This window comes from Apis florea, unplaced genomic scaffold (assembly GCF_048593485.1).
Source record: "Apis florea isolate Af1SG1 unplaced genomic scaffold, ASM4859348v1 contig_2897_pilon, whole genome shotgun sequence".
NCBI lineage: Eukaryota > Metazoa > Arthropoda > Insecta > Hymenoptera > Apidae > Apis > Apis florea.
Window position 1 is genome coordinate 2,836,490 of NW_028256665.1, and position 18,666 is coordinate 2,855,155.

At 21.4% G+C, this 18,666-nt stretch overlaps 4 protein-coding genes across 5 annotated transcripts; 3 read left to right on the plus strand and 1 right to left on the minus strand.

Annotated features, from left to right (window-relative positions):
• The first annotated feature begins 55 nt into the window (after positions 1-55).
• Positions 56-2,775, plus strand: ATPsyngamma (ATP synthase, gamma subunit). Of its 2 annotated transcripts, none has more exons than XM_031917510.2 (3): positions 56-230; positions 1,430-1,973; positions 2,100-2,775. In XM_031917510.2, the coding sequence occupies exons 2-3, from the start codon at positions 1,447-1,449 to the stop codon at positions 2,464-2,466; spliced, it is 894 nt and encodes a 297-aa protein (XP_031773370.1). In that variant the 5' UTR covers positions 56-230; positions 1,430-1,446; the 3' UTR covers positions 2,467-2,775. The 2 variants fall into 2 exon arrangements, with proteins under 2 accessions (XP_031773370.1, XP_086763751.1); XM_086907625.1 differs by having other exon boundaries at positions 155-825.
• Positions 2,776-3,340: 565 nt separating this feature from the next.
• Positions 3,341-5,109, plus strand: Polr1C (RNA polymerase I and III subunit C). Its single transcript, XM_012488673.3, has 7 exons — positions 3,341-3,533; positions 3,605-3,664; positions 3,777-3,967; positions 4,026-4,210; positions 4,276-4,464; positions 4,595-4,843; positions 4,928-5,109. Exons 1-7 carry the CDS (start codon positions 3,480-3,482, stop codon positions 5,041-5,043), a joined length of 1,044 nt encoding a protein of 347 aa, XP_012344127.1. The 5' UTR covers positions 3,341-3,479; the 3' UTR covers positions 5,044-5,109.
• A 133-nt stretch (positions 5,110-5,242) lies between these two features.
• On the plus strand, positions 5,243-7,602 carry LOC105735947 (gamma-interferon-inducible lysosomal thiol reductase). Its single transcript, XM_012488721.3, has 4 exons — positions 5,243-5,921; positions 6,366-6,559; positions 6,881-7,201; positions 7,330-7,602. Exons 1-4 carry the CDS (start codon positions 5,807-5,809, stop codon positions 7,417-7,419), a joined length of 720 nt encoding a protein of 239 aa, XP_012344175.3. The 5' UTR covers positions 5,243-5,806; the 3' UTR covers positions 7,420-7,602.
• Positions 7,603-9,094: 1,492 nt separating this feature from the next.
• Positions 9,095-14,311, minus strand: LOC100866573 (calmodulin). The gene is made up of 4 exons (XM_012488705.3): positions 13,955-14,311; positions 11,581-11,755; positions 11,106-11,348; positions 9,095-10,901 (listed from the first exon to the last, which is right to left on the minus strand). The coding sequence occupies exons 1-4, from the start codon at positions 13,955-13,957 to the stop codon at positions 10,873-10,875; spliced, it is 450 nt and encodes a 149-aa protein (XP_012344159.1). The 5' UTR covers positions 13,958-14,311; the 3' UTR covers positions 9,095-10,872.
• Positions 14,312-18,666: the final 4,355 nt, after the last annotated feature.

Below are 18,666 nucleotides of genomic sequence, written 5' to 3' on the forward strand. Positions count from 1 at the left end.
AAATACAAGATATCAAGAAAAAAAAGTTTATAAATTTGTAATAAACTAGTAATATATAATAAATTCCCTAGATCCTAAAAGATATTTTTGCGCTTGGAATCTATCGATCGTTTTTACTAGAACTTATACGCATATATGTATAGATACCTATATCACTTTCTGTGACTTCACATCCTATAATCATTTCTATTTCGTTTGACATAATTTTTTCGTATTGTAATAATCGTGCGGTGAGTTTAATTCATTACAATAAATAAAACTTAAAATAGTTATTTTAATAAATTATTATATAACAAAATGAATAACAAAAAATAGATATTCAATAAAGAAAATTAATTCCAAAATTATAAAATAATTAAAGTATTTATTGTGATTATATAAATCAGATAATATTTCCTACTAAAAGATAATTCTTATTAAAAAATAATCAATATTATTATTACTAATATTATTATATAATATTATCTGTTATTTCATTTCTTACCTTTTTTTAATTTTTGTTAATCTTAAATTCAACTTTTATTCTACAGTTATTCTCAAATTTAGTAAGACAAATGACTGTTAAAAACAACAATTATTACTTTATAATATAATAAATTATATTAAAAAAATTAATGTTAGTAATTAATGTAATATTAATATTGCAATATTAATATAGTTATATTATAATGGTATAGTAAATATAATTAAAAAATATAATAATAATAAGGTAAAAATATATATTTAATATATTTTATTATTTTATTTCTTAATTATAATCTTATTAAGATATCTATTTGTCTTATGTAATTTATTGTTTTATTTTTCAATCTCTAAAAAACTTTGGTAAGTTAAATTTTTTAAAAATTTTTCAGTAGATCTTTTAGACATTTTTTAATATTTTATTAATATTTATATTTTTTATTTATTTTATAGTTTTTATTTTTTATTATTTTTAATTTATTTAAATTGAAAAATTATATTATTTATATTTTGTAGATAGACTATGTTAAAAATCACAATTTATATGTAATAAGAATATGTAATAGTTTTTTTCAATAATAATTTATTTTATTTATTATATATTTTTTTAGATTTTTTTAGTTAAGTAATTTTGAAGTGTAAAAAAATTATTTTTATATATATCATATCATTTTATATATATCATATATCATTTTATTTTTAAATATTTTTTAAGAATATTAAAAAAATATATAATAATTAAGAAAATAATTTTTATAGTTTTAATAAATAAATTATATACTGAATAAATACTTAATTATTTTACATATTAATACATATACTTAATTATTTTAATTATTTAGTTTTGATTTTTATATTATTAAAGTTGTTTTTTTATAAATATTGAATGTAGAATAATTTTATAAGAATTTTACTATATATATTATATATAAGATAAACATAATATTTTTAATTTACAAATTTACAGAAATATTCAATTCCAAAATGTTTTCTAATCATATGAAAACACTTGTGCAACTTGCTGTACAACAACAACAGCAACATCAACGTGGTATGGCAACTCTTAAAGCCATTTCTATAAGATTAAAATCTGTAAAAAATATTCAAAAAATTACTCAATCAATGAAAATGGTATCTGCTGCTAAATATAATAGAGCAGAAAGGGATTTAAAACAAGCAAGACCTCTTGGTATTGGTACAAAAATCTTTTATGAACAAGCTGAAATTCAAGCTCCACCAGAAGATGAAAAAAAACTTGTAGTAGCAATAACAAGTGATCGTGGATTGTGTGGTGCTGTACACACTGGAGTTTCTCGTAATATTAGGGATTCTCTTTTAGCAGATCCCAAAGAACGTGAAAATACAAAAATTATATGTGTTGGTGAAAAATCACGAGCAATTTTGTCACGATTGTTTGCTAATAATATATTATTTGTTGCATCTGAAGTTGGTCGTAAACCACCTACATTTAATGATGCTGCTAAAGTAGCAATTGAAATCATGAACAGTGGGTATGTATTCTTATTAATTTACAATATATATTATTTTAAAATATCAAATTAATTTTCAAATTAGTATATTTCATATATAATTATTTATAATATTATACATTTAATTTAATAAATATATATTTACAGGTATAGTTTTGGTTCTGGTCGTATTGTTTATAATAGATTCAAATCTGTAGTATCATATAGTGTTGATCAATTACCTCTTTTTGATAAAAATGCAGTAGTCAGTGCACCAAAATTATCTATATATGATTCTTTGGATGAAAATGTAATTCAAAGCTATTTAGAATTTTCTCTAGCTTCTTTATTATTTTATTCAATGAAAGAAGGTGCTTGTAGTGAACAATCAAGTCGAATGACTGCAATGGATAATGCTAGTAAGAATGCAGGAGAGATGATAGATAAATTAACTCTGACATTCAATCGTACTCGACAAGCTGTAATTACTAGAGAATTGATTGAAATCATTTCTGGTGCTGCTGCTTTGGATTAAAAAAATATATATATATTTATGAAAAAAATTAATAAATTAATAGTGTTGTGAAGTAGGACACAATTATTGATAATTGGTGATTATATTATTAAAAGAAAAAAAATTCACAATTTTAAAATTAATTTGAATCAAATCTAATCAAATTATTCATTGGAATATTTATAATATTATAATTTATAATATACTTTATAATATTATATTAAAACTGCCAAATAAAGTGGATAATTCTATTAACTTTTGTATTATTATATTATATATATTATTATATTTATGAATATTATATTAATAAAATTATAATATAAAATTAAATGTGAAAACATGAATTAATTGGAAATTCTCAAAATAATTTTAAGTAATATTTTCCTTTCGTTACGGCTTTGTTAACAAATTTCGGAATTAGCAAAAAACACTAGCTGATCACGATGCACATGAATTAATTGCATTGTTCGATCAAGCACGAACAAGTCTAAGTAATATATACCGAAGAAAGTCTGTCGAATATAATAAATATTTTTTTAATGAAAAAAAATTATCAAATTATATTTTATTCAGAAACAATAAATAAATAAATTTTTAAATTATTAAGATATTAATATAGGATCCTCTCTTTTATCATCCTTTTCTTTCTCTCCTATAACATATATATATATATACTTATACAAATTTTTAGTTTAACATTATAAATTTTCATAATTTTTTGTAAATTACAAACTATATAACTAAAAAAAAGAAAAAATATATTTATATATTTCTAAATATAAAATATGACCTTATTTTACAAATTTATATTTTCAAAATTAAATTATATTCGTATTAATATTTTATAAGTAATAACTTTTTTTATATTATTAAATAAATTAATAAATATATTATTAAATAATGTATATAAATTAATACTTATAACAATAATATATATTTGAGCAGCATTTGATACATTGAGGAACACAAACTTTGGAATATATGGTTATACTATATGTTCAAATATAATCTCAAATTATAACAAATAGTGAATAATGGAAGAAATTCGAAAATCTCGTGTTATTCTTGAAGAATATGGTATACCAAATGTAAGTATTTTAAATAATATACAATATTATAATTAAAATAAATAATTATTAATGATAATTTTATTTTTTAGGCTTCTGAATATACACATTATCAACCTCAACAGGATTGGAACTTACATAATTTTAAAAAAGTACGCTTTTTAATTTGAATAGAAAATATTATAATTTTTTATTTTTTCATTTAATTTCTCATTATTTTCAAATTATGTAATTATTGTATAATATATTGATTTACATTTTTAGGAATTCAAAATACAAGTTATAAGAGAATCTGAAGATAATAGAGAATTAGAATTTGATTTAATAGGTTATCCTGTTGGATTTGCTAATGCATTTCGTAGAGTTCTTTTAAGTGAAGTACCAACCATGGCTATAGAAAAAGTTTATATTGTGAATAATACAAGTTTGATTCAAGATGAAGTTTTAGCTCATAGGTAATTTTTTATTTAAAATTATCTTTTTGTTTAAAAATAACATATATTATTATTAAAGATTGGGTTTAATACCACTTCGAGCTGATCCAAGATTATTTGAATATCCTTCTTCTACTGCTAAAGATCAAGATGAAGTTAGTGATCAAGATACATTAAGATATGAACTTAAAATATCATGTACTTGGAATTCTCAAGCACCTAAAGATTCTCGAAGGACAAATGATATGTATAGAAATAGCAATGGTAAATATTTAATATAGTTAAAAAAAATGATAAAAATTTAAAAAGAAAAATAATTTTACTTATAGTATATAGTAGAGATATTAAATGGGTTCCTATTGGACATCAAGCAGAACTCTATCCTCGAGGAACAGAACAATTAGGTGTTTTAGAAAATGATATTTTAATATGTAAAATGCGTCCAGGACAAGAAATTCATGCTTTTATGCATGCAGTCAAAGGAATTGGGAAAGATCATGCTAAATTTTCTCCTGTAGGTACGTTAAATATTAGATATTTAATTTTAGATGTTTAATAGATACTAAAGTATTATATTATCAAGTTTTATAATATAAATTATTTTATAATTGATGTTTTTGGATTTAATATTATATATATTTTTTTTAGCTACAGCATCATACAGATTATTACCAGATATACAAATAATAAAACCAGTAAAAGGAGAAATGGCAGATCGTTTAAAAAATTGCTTTAGCATAGGTGTTATAGAAGTAATTGAGAATAAACCTGGTGATCCAGATTCTCGTGAAGCAAGAGTAAAAAATCCTCGCTATGATAGTTGTTCTAGAAATGTGTTTCAGCATGAGGATCTTAAAGGATGTATACGATTAAGTAGAATAAGAAATCATATTATCTGTAAGTTAAAATATTGTTATTTTAAAAATATTATTTATTTAAATATTATGTATATATTAACATTGTTTTTTTTTTCTTTTATAGTTACTATTGAATCAGTGGGAACATTATTACCATCTGTATTATTTGTAGAAGCAATTAAGATACTTAAAGGAAAATGCAAAACATTTTTAGAAGAACTTGAACATATTGGAAAATAACTAAAATTGATATTATATTTAATTATAATAAAAAATAATAAATAAATAATATATAATAATAATAAATATTTTTTAATCTTAGTTAATTACAATTTCTATTGTACCAAATATTTATATATATTTAATAAAAAATAATGTAAATATATATATAAAATCTAGAAAAATTTACATTGTCTTAAAAAATTTTAAATACCAACTTTTTTCATATATGATATTATTTATATATTTATATTATAATTATAGGATAATATATTTTTTGTTTCTTGCACTCCATGATATTCAGATATAATTTTAATCAACCAATGATACATTTGAGGTTATCAGTTGTCCAAGTTTTTTTATACTTTATACATAATTTTAAATTGTATGATTATTATAAATTTAATAGTACATATAATTTGCAAATTATTATTTTAAACATTATAAAAATAATTAAAATTTGATTCTTTATTAAATTGTTAATATATATTTTTATTATTATTAAATTAAAAAAAAATTGAAAATATTTTAAAAAATTTTAAAATATATTAGTAATATTTAATTGGTAATATATATAAACAAATTTTATTTTACATATATCAATTATATTTTTTATTTCTATAATAAAATATATAATAACTCAAGTTGAAGAGTAGTACAAAATAATTTACTTCCATGTTTATTGTGATGCGACACCATAAATTCTTGCATTAAACTTTTATCACAAGTAAAATTTTATATTTTTATATCATCATTTTAATTTTTATTTTTATAATTACGGATAATGGGATTAGGAATTTTTCGATGGAAGATATTATTGATTATTTTGTCAGTTTTACTTTTTTGGCAATCCTCGAAAATATGGTTAAATTATACACAAGGAAAATCTGGCATAAAAGGTAAAAATCCATATGTTCATAATGTTATAAAATGTGAAATTGATTTTTTAAGATATTTTTACTTTTAATTAATATATAATTAATTAATTATTTTACTAGTATGTTCATTTTAATTTAAAATTAATTTAAAAATTTAATAATTCTTATAATTTTCAATTTTAAATGCTATATAAATTATTATTATTATATAATTATAAATTATATATATTAAATAAGTAATCAATTAATATATAAAATTTATATTAGTACAAATAGTTTTCATAATTAATAATTATATAATTAATAAAATTATATATTAAAATTAATGAAATAAATATTATAAACATAAAGTGTTATTTTTATATATATAAATATTTAATTTTCATGTCAATGGCTTAAAAATAAAAATAAAAATAATTATATAACTTTCTCGATTTTCTTGGATATCTGCTAAGTTTTGTATAGCACAGCTTCAGGACAATCAACCAGTAACGTTAAGCCAAAAAGATGAAGGAAATGCACAAAAAGTACACATAGCTATTTATTATGAAGCTCTATGTCCAGATTCACGCAGTTTTTTTATAAAACAGTTATTACCAACATATCATAGAATTCCAGATAATGTACAAATAGAATTTATACCATATGGAAAAGCTATGGTAAGAAACTTTATATAAAAAAAAAGAAAATTTTAAATAATATATTTCTTAAAAATTATGTATTATTATTACATTAGTATAGCATAAGTATACTATAATACTAATATAACATATTATAATAAAATAATTCTAATAATATTCTATCATAATATGTTATTCCAATATATTTTTCATTTTAATAATAACAATAGATTAGTATATCTTGCTTATTTAAATATTTTCAAATATATTTGAATTAAATTAAATGATTATTTTTAATTTAGAGATGAAAATAAATATATATTTAGAATTATTCATTTAAATTAATCAAATTTCTTATAGACATTGAAAACAGAAGATGGATATGAATTTAAATGTCAACATGGACCTATTGAATGTGCAGCAAATATTATTCATGCATGTTCTATAGATATTTTGAAGAATTCTTCCATTAAATTAGAATATCTATCTTGTATGATTAAAAATAACATGATACCAAAAAAGATTATGGAAACCTGTGCAAAAAAAATGAATATAGACTATAATCCTATACTTAAGTGTTATAATGAAGAAAAAGGTAAAAAACTTTTGGCTGAATATGGAAAATTAACAAATGTATTAATACCAAGAATTTCTTTCATACCAACTGTTATAATAAATGGGGTAAGTTTCTTTAAATCAACTTCAAAATGCATTTATTTAAAGCAAATTATCAAAAAAAAAATTTTAATTTTTTTTTATTAAAAAAAAAAAAAAAATCAATATATACTATAATAAATATGGATTTACAGAGTTCAGAGAATCAGGCAAGGATATTAAAAAATTTATTACAAGAAGTATGTTTACATTTTAAGATTATTCCAGAAGGTTGTATACTATAAAAACATGCAAAAAATTTATAAAACATTAAATTTTCCGGACAAAATTGCATGAAAATACAATATTTTTTACATAAATTTTTATGTATTTAATGTAAGATTTTTAAAAAAAGGCTCTTACCTTTTATTAAAAAAGAAACTTTTATTATTAAAATGAAGTAAGAATAAAATTGGAGAATAAATATATATTTATATTAATACATAATTAGTACAAATTATAAAATTTAGTAGAAATATTATTATTTAAAAATTTTAATTTTTATTTATTATATTAATTAAAATTTTTATATTATTTTATATACATAACATGTTTAAAAATTTTAATAGAAAAGTAGAAAATTTAAATCATTAATTTTTACTACTAGTAGTATATTAATTTTAAAATATATTATTTTTATATTATTTATATAATTATTTATATTAACGAGATATATGAATATATTTAAAATTTGTACAAAATGTAATAATATTTCAATTTAAAATCCTATCATTATGCAAAATAGTAATAACATTAGATTTAAATTAAAAGTTATATGATATTTAAAAAAACTTTTTTGAGAAAAAAAAATTATTATTCTTGTAAAATAAGTAATAATTCATTGACTTTTTAATGTATGGGAACAATTTATTAACTTAATAACACTTTATACAAACTGTATCGCTTCGTCATGCATGATAAATAAAATATGCCTTTGAAATATGGCGGAAAATATCTCACATAAAATAGAAATAATAATCATACAATCTCAAATACAGGATAAAGAAACATGTAGCAAAAATTTCTTTGTTAGCCGAATGAATAAATACATTTATTGGAATTATTTTTTAAAGATAAACATCAAAAATAAATAATGTCTTATCCACGTCACGACGGAGTTTTATAAATATCGCATTTTAATATTTTTTGTGTAATATCGAAGAAAAGATTGAGAACAAGAATGATATAGAATTTCCACTACTTTATTTGCGAGGAACAAATATCTCAAGAAACAACTCTTAAAGAAATTAGAATGCATTTTTTTGATAAATTTAAGGCTTTAGTTATTTTTTAAATACAATACTAACTTTTTTATTTTATCTTTTTTAACTCAAATATCGGCTCCTGGCGCTTGCTGTAAAGAACTTTGAACAATAAAATTATAGTTTAGACTATGTATAACTTGCGACACGAATATAAAATTAATATTAAATATTGGAATATATTTTTTTAACTTAGACTTAAACACTAATTGTCAATGATCGATGAAACGAGCAATAACTTGTTTAAGCATTTAAATAGGGATGTTGTTTGAATAAGTTCTATATCACCATTTACAAAAGGACTTTTGTCATGATTCCTCTTTCTCTTTTTTTTTTGCATCTTTACAAAGTGAGAACATTTTCGCCGTAAATCTAAATTTTAATTTTATGTTCACAATAACGATAACAGCTATCAGAACGATCGCAAGTGAAGTAAAATAGTTGTAAGAGCTCTTTGTTGCGATTCGTATGCCTTAATATTTCTATAAAAGGCTTTCGAACCGATGAAACTTCGTAGATATGTTAACGCGAATCTTGATAGTGAATTATACACATACATTTTGTCGGCAAACTATTCCTAGATGCCATTGAAAATGACGATGAAGATAAAAATGGCTGAAACGAGAGGTCCATTGGTTAATGAAGGAAACGAATTGAGTAGTTGTGACCTAAAAATGAGGATACATTTATTTTGTCTTTTTATGATCAATGCGATCTAGGTCACCAGAAATACAAGTACTTCTCATTTTGTTCACTTCAATATTAAATAATAAAGGACTGTGGAGGAATTCTTTCTTCTTTTCTTCCTTTTTTTTCGTAAATTAATTATATATAACTATATATACATACATACATATATATATATATACATATATATATATATATATATATACGTATATATATATTTATATACATGTATATATAATATATATTACATATATATTATGATTGAATCACCGACACGCATGTGTTTCCACTCTTCGGTGTCTGTTCTTAATATTTAAGTAACATTATCGTACGAATCGCACAAAATCACACCAGTTTTTCCGGTTTTAGTTGCTCATCTTGCGAGACTGGCACGCACCCCTGGGTGAAGGAAAATATAATGCACCGATCACTGTTGTGACTTGATTCCTTTTTTAATCCCTCATCCCTATTTCCCTGTGATTTCATTTATATTTCAACAAAAGTGGTGTCGACGTTGTATAACGCGCACGCGTTTTAAGGCTTTTTCAGTGGAGATAAAATACAAACGGGAGATTATAATGAAATTGAATACAGAACGCACTTGGTGAAATATGTTTTATATGTTGCTGTTGTGTACTTGCGTATATGTGTATATGTACGTGTATAATGTTATATATTACATAGGATTTTTAAAGATATAACAAAATTAAAATTTCTGATATAAATTAATTTCATAAATGTTCTGTCTTTACACAAATACGTGGTTCAAGATAATATTATGCATCTTTGAACTCATTGAGGATTTTTCCTTAATCCTTATATTTCTCAGATATTATTACGGAATTATCAGCAAAAAAGTTATTTTTGAACTATGAAAAAAAATATCCAAACTAATTTTTTTAATAAAATAAAACAAACGCTTAATATGTACGTTACTAATAAAATTTTTCATTAGAGCAAATATTATATTGTTAACGTTATAAACACATTTTTTTTTTTTGATTGAGGAACAATCAGATTAAATTTTTAATTTATCTTGATTAACATTTGAACCTACACAATGTTATAATAATTTGTTAATTTTTCCTTTCTTTTAATACTTTTCCTCTTCTCCATTCACATAATTTTTCTCAATATTTTGAAAAGTAGAATTTAAAAAAACTTGCATATGAAAATCTTCAAAAGTATACGCAGAGAAGAAAAGGACAAGATCAAAAAGAGAGGAAAGTAGGAAAACTTTTATCATCAACAAACGCATTTTTATACATTTTATATATATATATATATATATATATATATATATATATATATATATATATATATTATATTTATATATATATATCTAACATTTTTTAATTATATATTTTTTAATACGGAAATAAATTATCTTTTATGTAGATGCTATTTATGTGTGTGCTGTATGTTTTTTTTGTATTTGTGTATGTGTGCGTGTAATATGTATTTTTATGTTCATGTTGTGTAATTAAGTTTTGTGTATTTAGAGATAATGATTTTAGTATAATTCTTTTAATTAAACAATTGCCCTGTATTACTTATCGTTAATGATTAACGCGTGTTGGACGTTGATTTTTCGCGTTTTATAGACATCTTTGCGTCCAGATACAAGATTTTTTTCACTTTCTGGTCGATTCGTTTTTTGTTAACATTATATTTTTCTTTGTTTCTTGATTTATCTTAATACGTCAACACCACTCCAAGTTGCAAGTTTTTCCATTACACAGGTTGCATTCACTTTGATGTCATCATTGTGACGAATTCTAGATAAATAAAATGATTTTTAGAATTGTAATTTTATAAATATATATTTTAAATTTAAAAATTATACAAATGTTTAAAATTTTAACTGAAAAAGTTTGTATTAATTTGAATTTTTAAAATATTGATAACAAAATTTTAATTCTGAAACTGCATAATAAAATATATATTATTATTTAAATTAAAATTATTATATTTAATTATACCTTCATAATTAACTTGGCCATCACCATCGATGTCAGCCTCTCGAATCATTTCATCAACTTCTTCATCAGTGAGTTTCTCGCCAAGATTTGTCATAACATGTCTGAGTTCTGCTGCAGATATGAAACCATTTCCATCCTTATCAAATACTCTGAAGGCCTCCCTAATTTCTTCCTCACTATCAGTATCTTTCATTTTACGAGCCATCATAGTTAAGAATTCCGGAAAATCAATTGTGCCATTACCTACAATTCCAAGTATTTTTAGTTTTGATTTTTTCTGAAATCAGATTTTTTTCCAATGTTCTTAAGAAAAAGATAATTATATATATTATATAAGAATTATTTTTCTATTATGCAAGTATCTTAACAAAATAAGTTTAAAAATAATGTTAAAATTATATGCAATTTAATGAATATAAAAATTGCATAATAAATAATATCAAAATGTAAATGTTAAATATTAAATATAAAATACCATCTGCATCGACTTCATTAATCATATCCTGAAGTTCAGCTTCTGTGGGATTTTGACCTAGTGATCGCATAACTGTACCCAACTCTTTAGTTGTGATAGTACCATCTCCATCTTTATCAAATAGCGAAAATGCTTCCTTAAATTCTGCAATTTGTTCTTCCGTGAGTTGATCAGCCTTAAAATTAAAAAATTAAATTTTTAATTTTAAATATATAAACCATTAATATAATATTGTTAAGATCTAGCTAATTTTTTTTGCATATAAAAATTTTATTTTGTTGAACATCATGAAAAATGTATTAAAATATAAAATAATTTTTTATAAATTATAATAATCTATTTGATTAATATTTAAAATATCAATATACATAAATACATATAATTTAATTTAATACAATATGATATTTTTCCTATATAAAATGTTATTCATTTATATTGTACTTTTGAATAAAAAATCTTAGAATTTTACAAATATAAAATTCTTATTATTTATATATTTATTATTTTAATAAATTATTTCATTTTAAAATCAATAGTAATAGAATATTAAAAATTTTAAATTAATTTAAATTATAAAATAATAAAATATATTCTGAATATAAGTCAATTACATGCATATAATATATATTTTATATAAAAATATCCAATGAGCATTATAATCTACATTAAAAACAATATCAAAAATAAAATAATAATATAATATTCAATTGTTTATTGAAAGGAAAATATATAATATATTATAGATTAAATTTTATAACCATATTAAAAATAAAAAGTAAAACCATAAAAGTAAAAAGTTTTATTAAAAAATTATTTTTAGTCCATTTAGACATTTGTTTATAAAATTTTAATATTTATATGCATAAACAATTTAGATGATTGAAATAATATACATTTTAGGTTATGCGATAAGAGGGCAGTTGAACACCTTTGAGCATAAAACTACAATTATAAAATTATAATAAAAATGAAAATTTTATTTAAAATTCTGAATACTACATAATATGTATTCTTACTTTTTGTGATTTGAAAATTTAAAAAATAAAATTATATAATTATAAAATATAAATAAATGTATTTATACATGTATAAGAATTTTCAACATTTTTATAGTTAAATATACATACAATAATATTAGAATCTTTAAATTTTGATAAAAGAATTTAAAGAATTTAAGAATATGAGAAAACTAATTGTAGAACAAATACGATGTATAAGAAATAGAGGAAATTAGCGCAACGGCAAGAGACCGCGAAAATCAATAGTGAAGTATTACTGTGTAATGGTTCATTGTCGAATACTATATACTATATACATAAGGAAAACAATGATCATCCATAAAAAAAAAATAATTATATAAAAGAAAATTTGTATATTCTCTTCTGAAAGATTATTCTCTTTCATTATATTAATTTGTTCAAACAAAATTTTGATAAAAAAAGTAATATGATATAAAATAAGATAAAAAAAATGAATATATTTTAAAGTTTGTACTTTAAATGAAGATAAATTCCTTTTGAAATCATAATAACATTGAAATACATCTACAAATACATATAATAATAATAATAATAATGTTATACACATAGCTTTATATATAATTATTTCATTAAATATGATTAAATTAAATTTTTTTAATATTAATTTTTCAATTTTTAAATATACAAATGATAATAGTTCATTATTGGAATTTACTATTAATAATTTAACATTAAATTGGAATTAGTGAAATATTCAAAGAAATACGACATTATCTCACGAGAGATTGATAATCTAAAGATAAGATATTTTAAATTGATAATTTGTAAATTTATAATTTTAAAGAAGTTTTTAACATTTAATATCGTTACATTGATATGTAAAAAAACATATTATAATTTTGACTTTCAAAAGTTTTTATTGTACTGTTTATAATAATGCTATCTATATCTAAAGCAGAAGATTTAAAAAATTTGTTATTTTTTTTTACATTAATGTTTCCTTAATGTTTTCATGAATATTTTTGAAACTTTTGCAATTTATGACATGTTCAGAAAGACTGAGAAAAATACACATACGTAGTCACCGGAGGAGAAATGGATCGATAGTCGGTCCATCGCCGCATACCGGCCATTACGAATGTAATATTATAATAGTGCGTCAGTAAATTGGTATATAGGACAAGATATAAAATGACATAGAAATGGAAATCGAAACTTTTTAATCGAAAAAATATTACAAAAAGAAGTTTCATAATAAATGCGTATCGGTTGGGTTGCACGTGCACTCGACGCGTCAATGCGGCAAACGAAAGCCAAGACGAGGGTGAGGGCGAGGGGCCGCTAAACGACGTCCGCATAAGCACACGCACCAGGAAAGAAAATATTGGACTTACCATTTTGGCTCGTTTTTACGTCTTGATACGTTTGACGATTTCAAATATCGTTTAGGCACTAAACACAAAGGATATTATTCACAATATCTCCAATGTGGGAAGAAAACTTATGTGCACGAAAGCACGGACAGACACGCAATACGACACAGCCGACGAGAAACGCACTCGGGACAGCAATGGAGTCCACCGTTCTCTCTCGATGTACGAGCCTCTCTGCCGCTTGTCTCAGTCAAGTATCACTACGCCGCCCCTAACGGGCTACATGACGGTATCTCCTGATTGGTCGGCAATCTAGACGGGGGTTAAGGGGAGTTCACGCGGTGATGCGCTGCGCCGTTTCCTACGCGATCGACAGATAGTTCCGTGCGGCTTCTCCTCTGCGAAAACCCTGAAAAAACGACTAGTTTTTAATTGGACAAATAGGAAGAAGTAGGAACGACACAACGTCCGACATACAAAATAGTCGTCATAGACAATCGTGCAAATCCGCTTTACATGCGGGGTGGGTGCGGTCGTGTTTACAGGACAAGTCCGGGCGAACTAACCAGGCCTGTGATTGGCCGACGCGCACCTGCAATGCGTCAGGCAGCCGCGCGGACTGTGCCGCCGCCGGCTACCGGGTCAAAGCCGGGCTTCCCTGCGAGAGATGGCTCGAATGCAATGAGCGCGTTTTTCGGGTGCGTTTAGCCCTACACCTCTCTCTTTCTTTGTCTTTTTTCTCTTCTTTCCTATTTCTCTTTTTTATTCTCTATACTCTTTATCTATTTTTATTTTTATTTTATTCTAATTTTCTTCTTCCATTTTAATCTTTTCTTTTGCTTTCTCTTTTCTCTTTTTCTCTTTGCTTCCTTAAGATTTCTCATTAATTTTCTAGTTGTAAAACGACAGCTATTGGAACGATATTCATTTATAATTATAATCTCCATAATTTTTTATAATTTTTATCTAACTTTTAATTTAAACTATTTCTAGATTAATAAAAAATCTGGGCTTAAATGATAGTGATTGGATAAAAAAGAAGTTTAGGAGAAATGATATAACTCTTTTTGATTTCATTTTTTATCTTGTCTTGTAAATAATAGATCATTATGGATTAAGTCCTGCTTACAATCCATACAAAATATTTTAAAATTGCAATCATGAAACGATGTTAGTTAATGAATACTAAAATCATCATATTCACAATATAGAAAATTGAAATTGTTGCTCTTTATTTGAAATATTTTGTTATATTTTTTATTTACTTGTTTATGATACATTTAATAGTAGTTATATTAATTAATATTTCTATATTCTAAATTATTAAATAAAAAAAATTATAATAATCTTTATTATTATAATTATATAATTTATTATATTAATTATATAAATCTTTAATTTTTTTTATTTGTTTCTAATTGTTTCTAAAATGTTTCTATATTATATGTTTAATACAAAATTTTTAATTATAATTTTGTGTTATTATGAAAATTTTTGATTCTATTCACAAGATAAGGAAAAAAAATATTTAAATAGTTTACATGGACTATCTTGCATTAACTTCAATTTTAATGGTTACAATGTTCTTTCATAAAGTCGGTCGATATTTTCTCAAATAAAAATAATGCGCAACTTTGAATAAAAAAAATATTATAATTACTTGAGCGTCATTTTAGGTCAAGAAATCAAATATTAGATTAAAAATATTAGTGATACTTAATATTCAACATTTATTCTATAACTATTTAAAAATTTGTTTTTATTTATAATATTGGAATTAAAAAATTAAAAAATTGAAAATCAAAATATAAAAAATATGGTATATACTTTATTTTTATTACTGAATTATGCATAAAAATTACATGTCTTATAATTGAAATACATAGAAATCTTATTTGGATTCGTAAAATTGTTATAAAAATTAAAATGAATAAAGAAAAGAATGTGAGATTAATAATGACGAATAAATGAGATGATTGATAAAATATTAGTATCTAGTTTCATATGTATATAAAACATAAATTGAATCATATAATATAACATCACAGATGAAATTGATTTGCAACATGTTAGTTTATTTATTTGCATTTTTCATTAGAATTATTCATTAATATTAATTAATTATTCATCAATAAATTCATAATAATAATATATAATGATTTTGATTTTGAGTAAATTATAAAGTAAATATGAATTTAATGTAAATTTAAAATTCTTTGATATAAAATTTAATTTAATATTGATATAGAAAATTGTTAATTTAAAGTTCGATATTTAATTCTAATAATAGAACATAATTTAAGTTTATTGTAATTAAATTTTCTTTTAATGTAATTAAATTTTCTTTTAATATTATTTATAAAAATTATGAATCTTACAAAAATAATGATAGAATTAAAATAAAGACTGAATTTCATTCAGGATTTCGATTTATGGGATTGTATTGGTTGATTATACTGAATGCAATCATCATATGACGTGCGAGAGAAAAATGTGAATGACGAGTCCATGATTCTATATATATATAAGCAAAAAAGGAAATGTTCAATAAACTAATTTTTGCTGTTGCATTTGCAATTAAAAGATTCTAAATAATTGCCAGTTAAAATTATTTCGTTTTTTATTTTTCTCTGTATTTCGAATAAAAGTTAAATTTTTTAAAATCATGATTAAAATATTTAATATGTCCTATTGCATTTAATTGTCCCATTAATTTTATTTTTTTATATATTATAAAAATATTATATAATTTTATAATATAATAATTATATAATTATATAAATAAATAGAAAAATATATTAATGTTATTTAAAAAATTTTAATAATGCTTTCAAATTTTATTTATTCATTTCATATCAATATATTTTTGTTTGAAATATTTTTTTATTATACTACCAGAATCAATTTAAATATTGCATGATTAATTCTTAGAATATTGTATATTTGTATATTCATATCATATATAAATTAATTTTATCGTTGAGAATATAGTTTTCGGGAATAGTAATCGGGAAATTACAAAACTTTAAAGACTTTCTATTTAAAAAATATTTGTTATATAAATTAATAAATTTATATATTTATATTATCAATTACTATTGAACATTTTCTATTTATCAGTAGGTATTATAGATAATCTGCTGATTATATTTTATGATTATGTTATTCTTAAATACTATGTATTTTTCGACGTTTATCCAAATACGATAAATAAATAATTTCTATTTAAAATTTTTAAATTTAAATTAGTTACATTTTTATATTTATATTCTTAAAAATTTTTTAAATAATTATTTTTTTAATTAAAAAAAATAAGAAATTAATTGTAATATTCTTACTTATAATTTTTAAAATAATTCAAAAATAATTTTATATAAATATATAATTTTAATATAATAATATACAATTCGCTAGAATTTTTATTAAATATTATATTATATATCGTATTATTATTATGTTAATTTTATTTATTGTCTACTTTATTGTCTACTTTTGTATTTAAAAGTTATTAAGAAAAAAATATAGTTTTATTATAATATATATATATATAAAATATAATTAAAAATATTAAATTTTTTTTAACATAATGTAATAATATAAATATATAATATAAATTTACATAATATAAATATAAATTAAATATAAATAAAATAAAATTTTGTAATTATATATTTTATTGCTAACAAACACATTGCATACAAGAAATTAATTCTTTAAATATTGGGGCATATAATATAATGGCATATAATTTATTGTAAGATATAATGCAAATATATGTAAGATTAAATTAATTGAAGATAAATTTATATATGATTTTTATGGATTTTTGTGCTTTGGCATTTCTTTTATCTACCGACAAAAGTAATATTAATACTTACTATATAATACTATAATATTAGAAATTAATATTTACAAATATAAATTTTAATATAATTGTAATTTAATATAATTATGATATAATGTAAAGTTGTCCATCAAATTCTAACATTCACGATATCATATAATAAATGAATTTTCGTTATTGATATATAAATCATTTGTTTGCATATTTTTTGCATATTAGAATTCTTAATTCATTTAAAATTATGATGTCACTTTAATATCGATATTCGTAAACCTCGTTCATATCTAATAGATAATTAACAGTTTCGTCGGTGGCCGTGACCGATATGCGGTACGCCGTCGCACGATGTTCGCGATATCAATAATAAGCGATGAGCATGCGTGCGGCAAAAAAGAACGTTCACGTATGTACTTAGCTACCTAACGGAAATGATGGTTCCTTCACGCCAATTTTTTGAAAGTATATCAAGGTCATCTTGGATTTGGAAATTACTATACAAAAATATATACAAAAATAACTACAAATTTTTCCTATAATAATTTTTATTCATCAATTCATCATTCTCTTATTAAAATTATGTGATAATCCATGTAATAAAAATGTTTTCATAGTCTTATTTTTTAGTCAAAATCTATATAAATTATTTTAAAAAAATTTATAACAAATAAATATATACTTTTATATTTTCTTGAAATAATAAATGTTATAATTTAAGCAAATTAATAATATATGATAGTAATAGATGCAATATTTTCTTTAGGAAATAATATTTTGTAACAAAAGTAGTTTAAATGTAATAAATTTAAAGAAATAATAAATTTATAATTTGTAATTATATAATGTTATAATTTATACATTTAATATAAAATATGTTTATTAAAAAAAGATT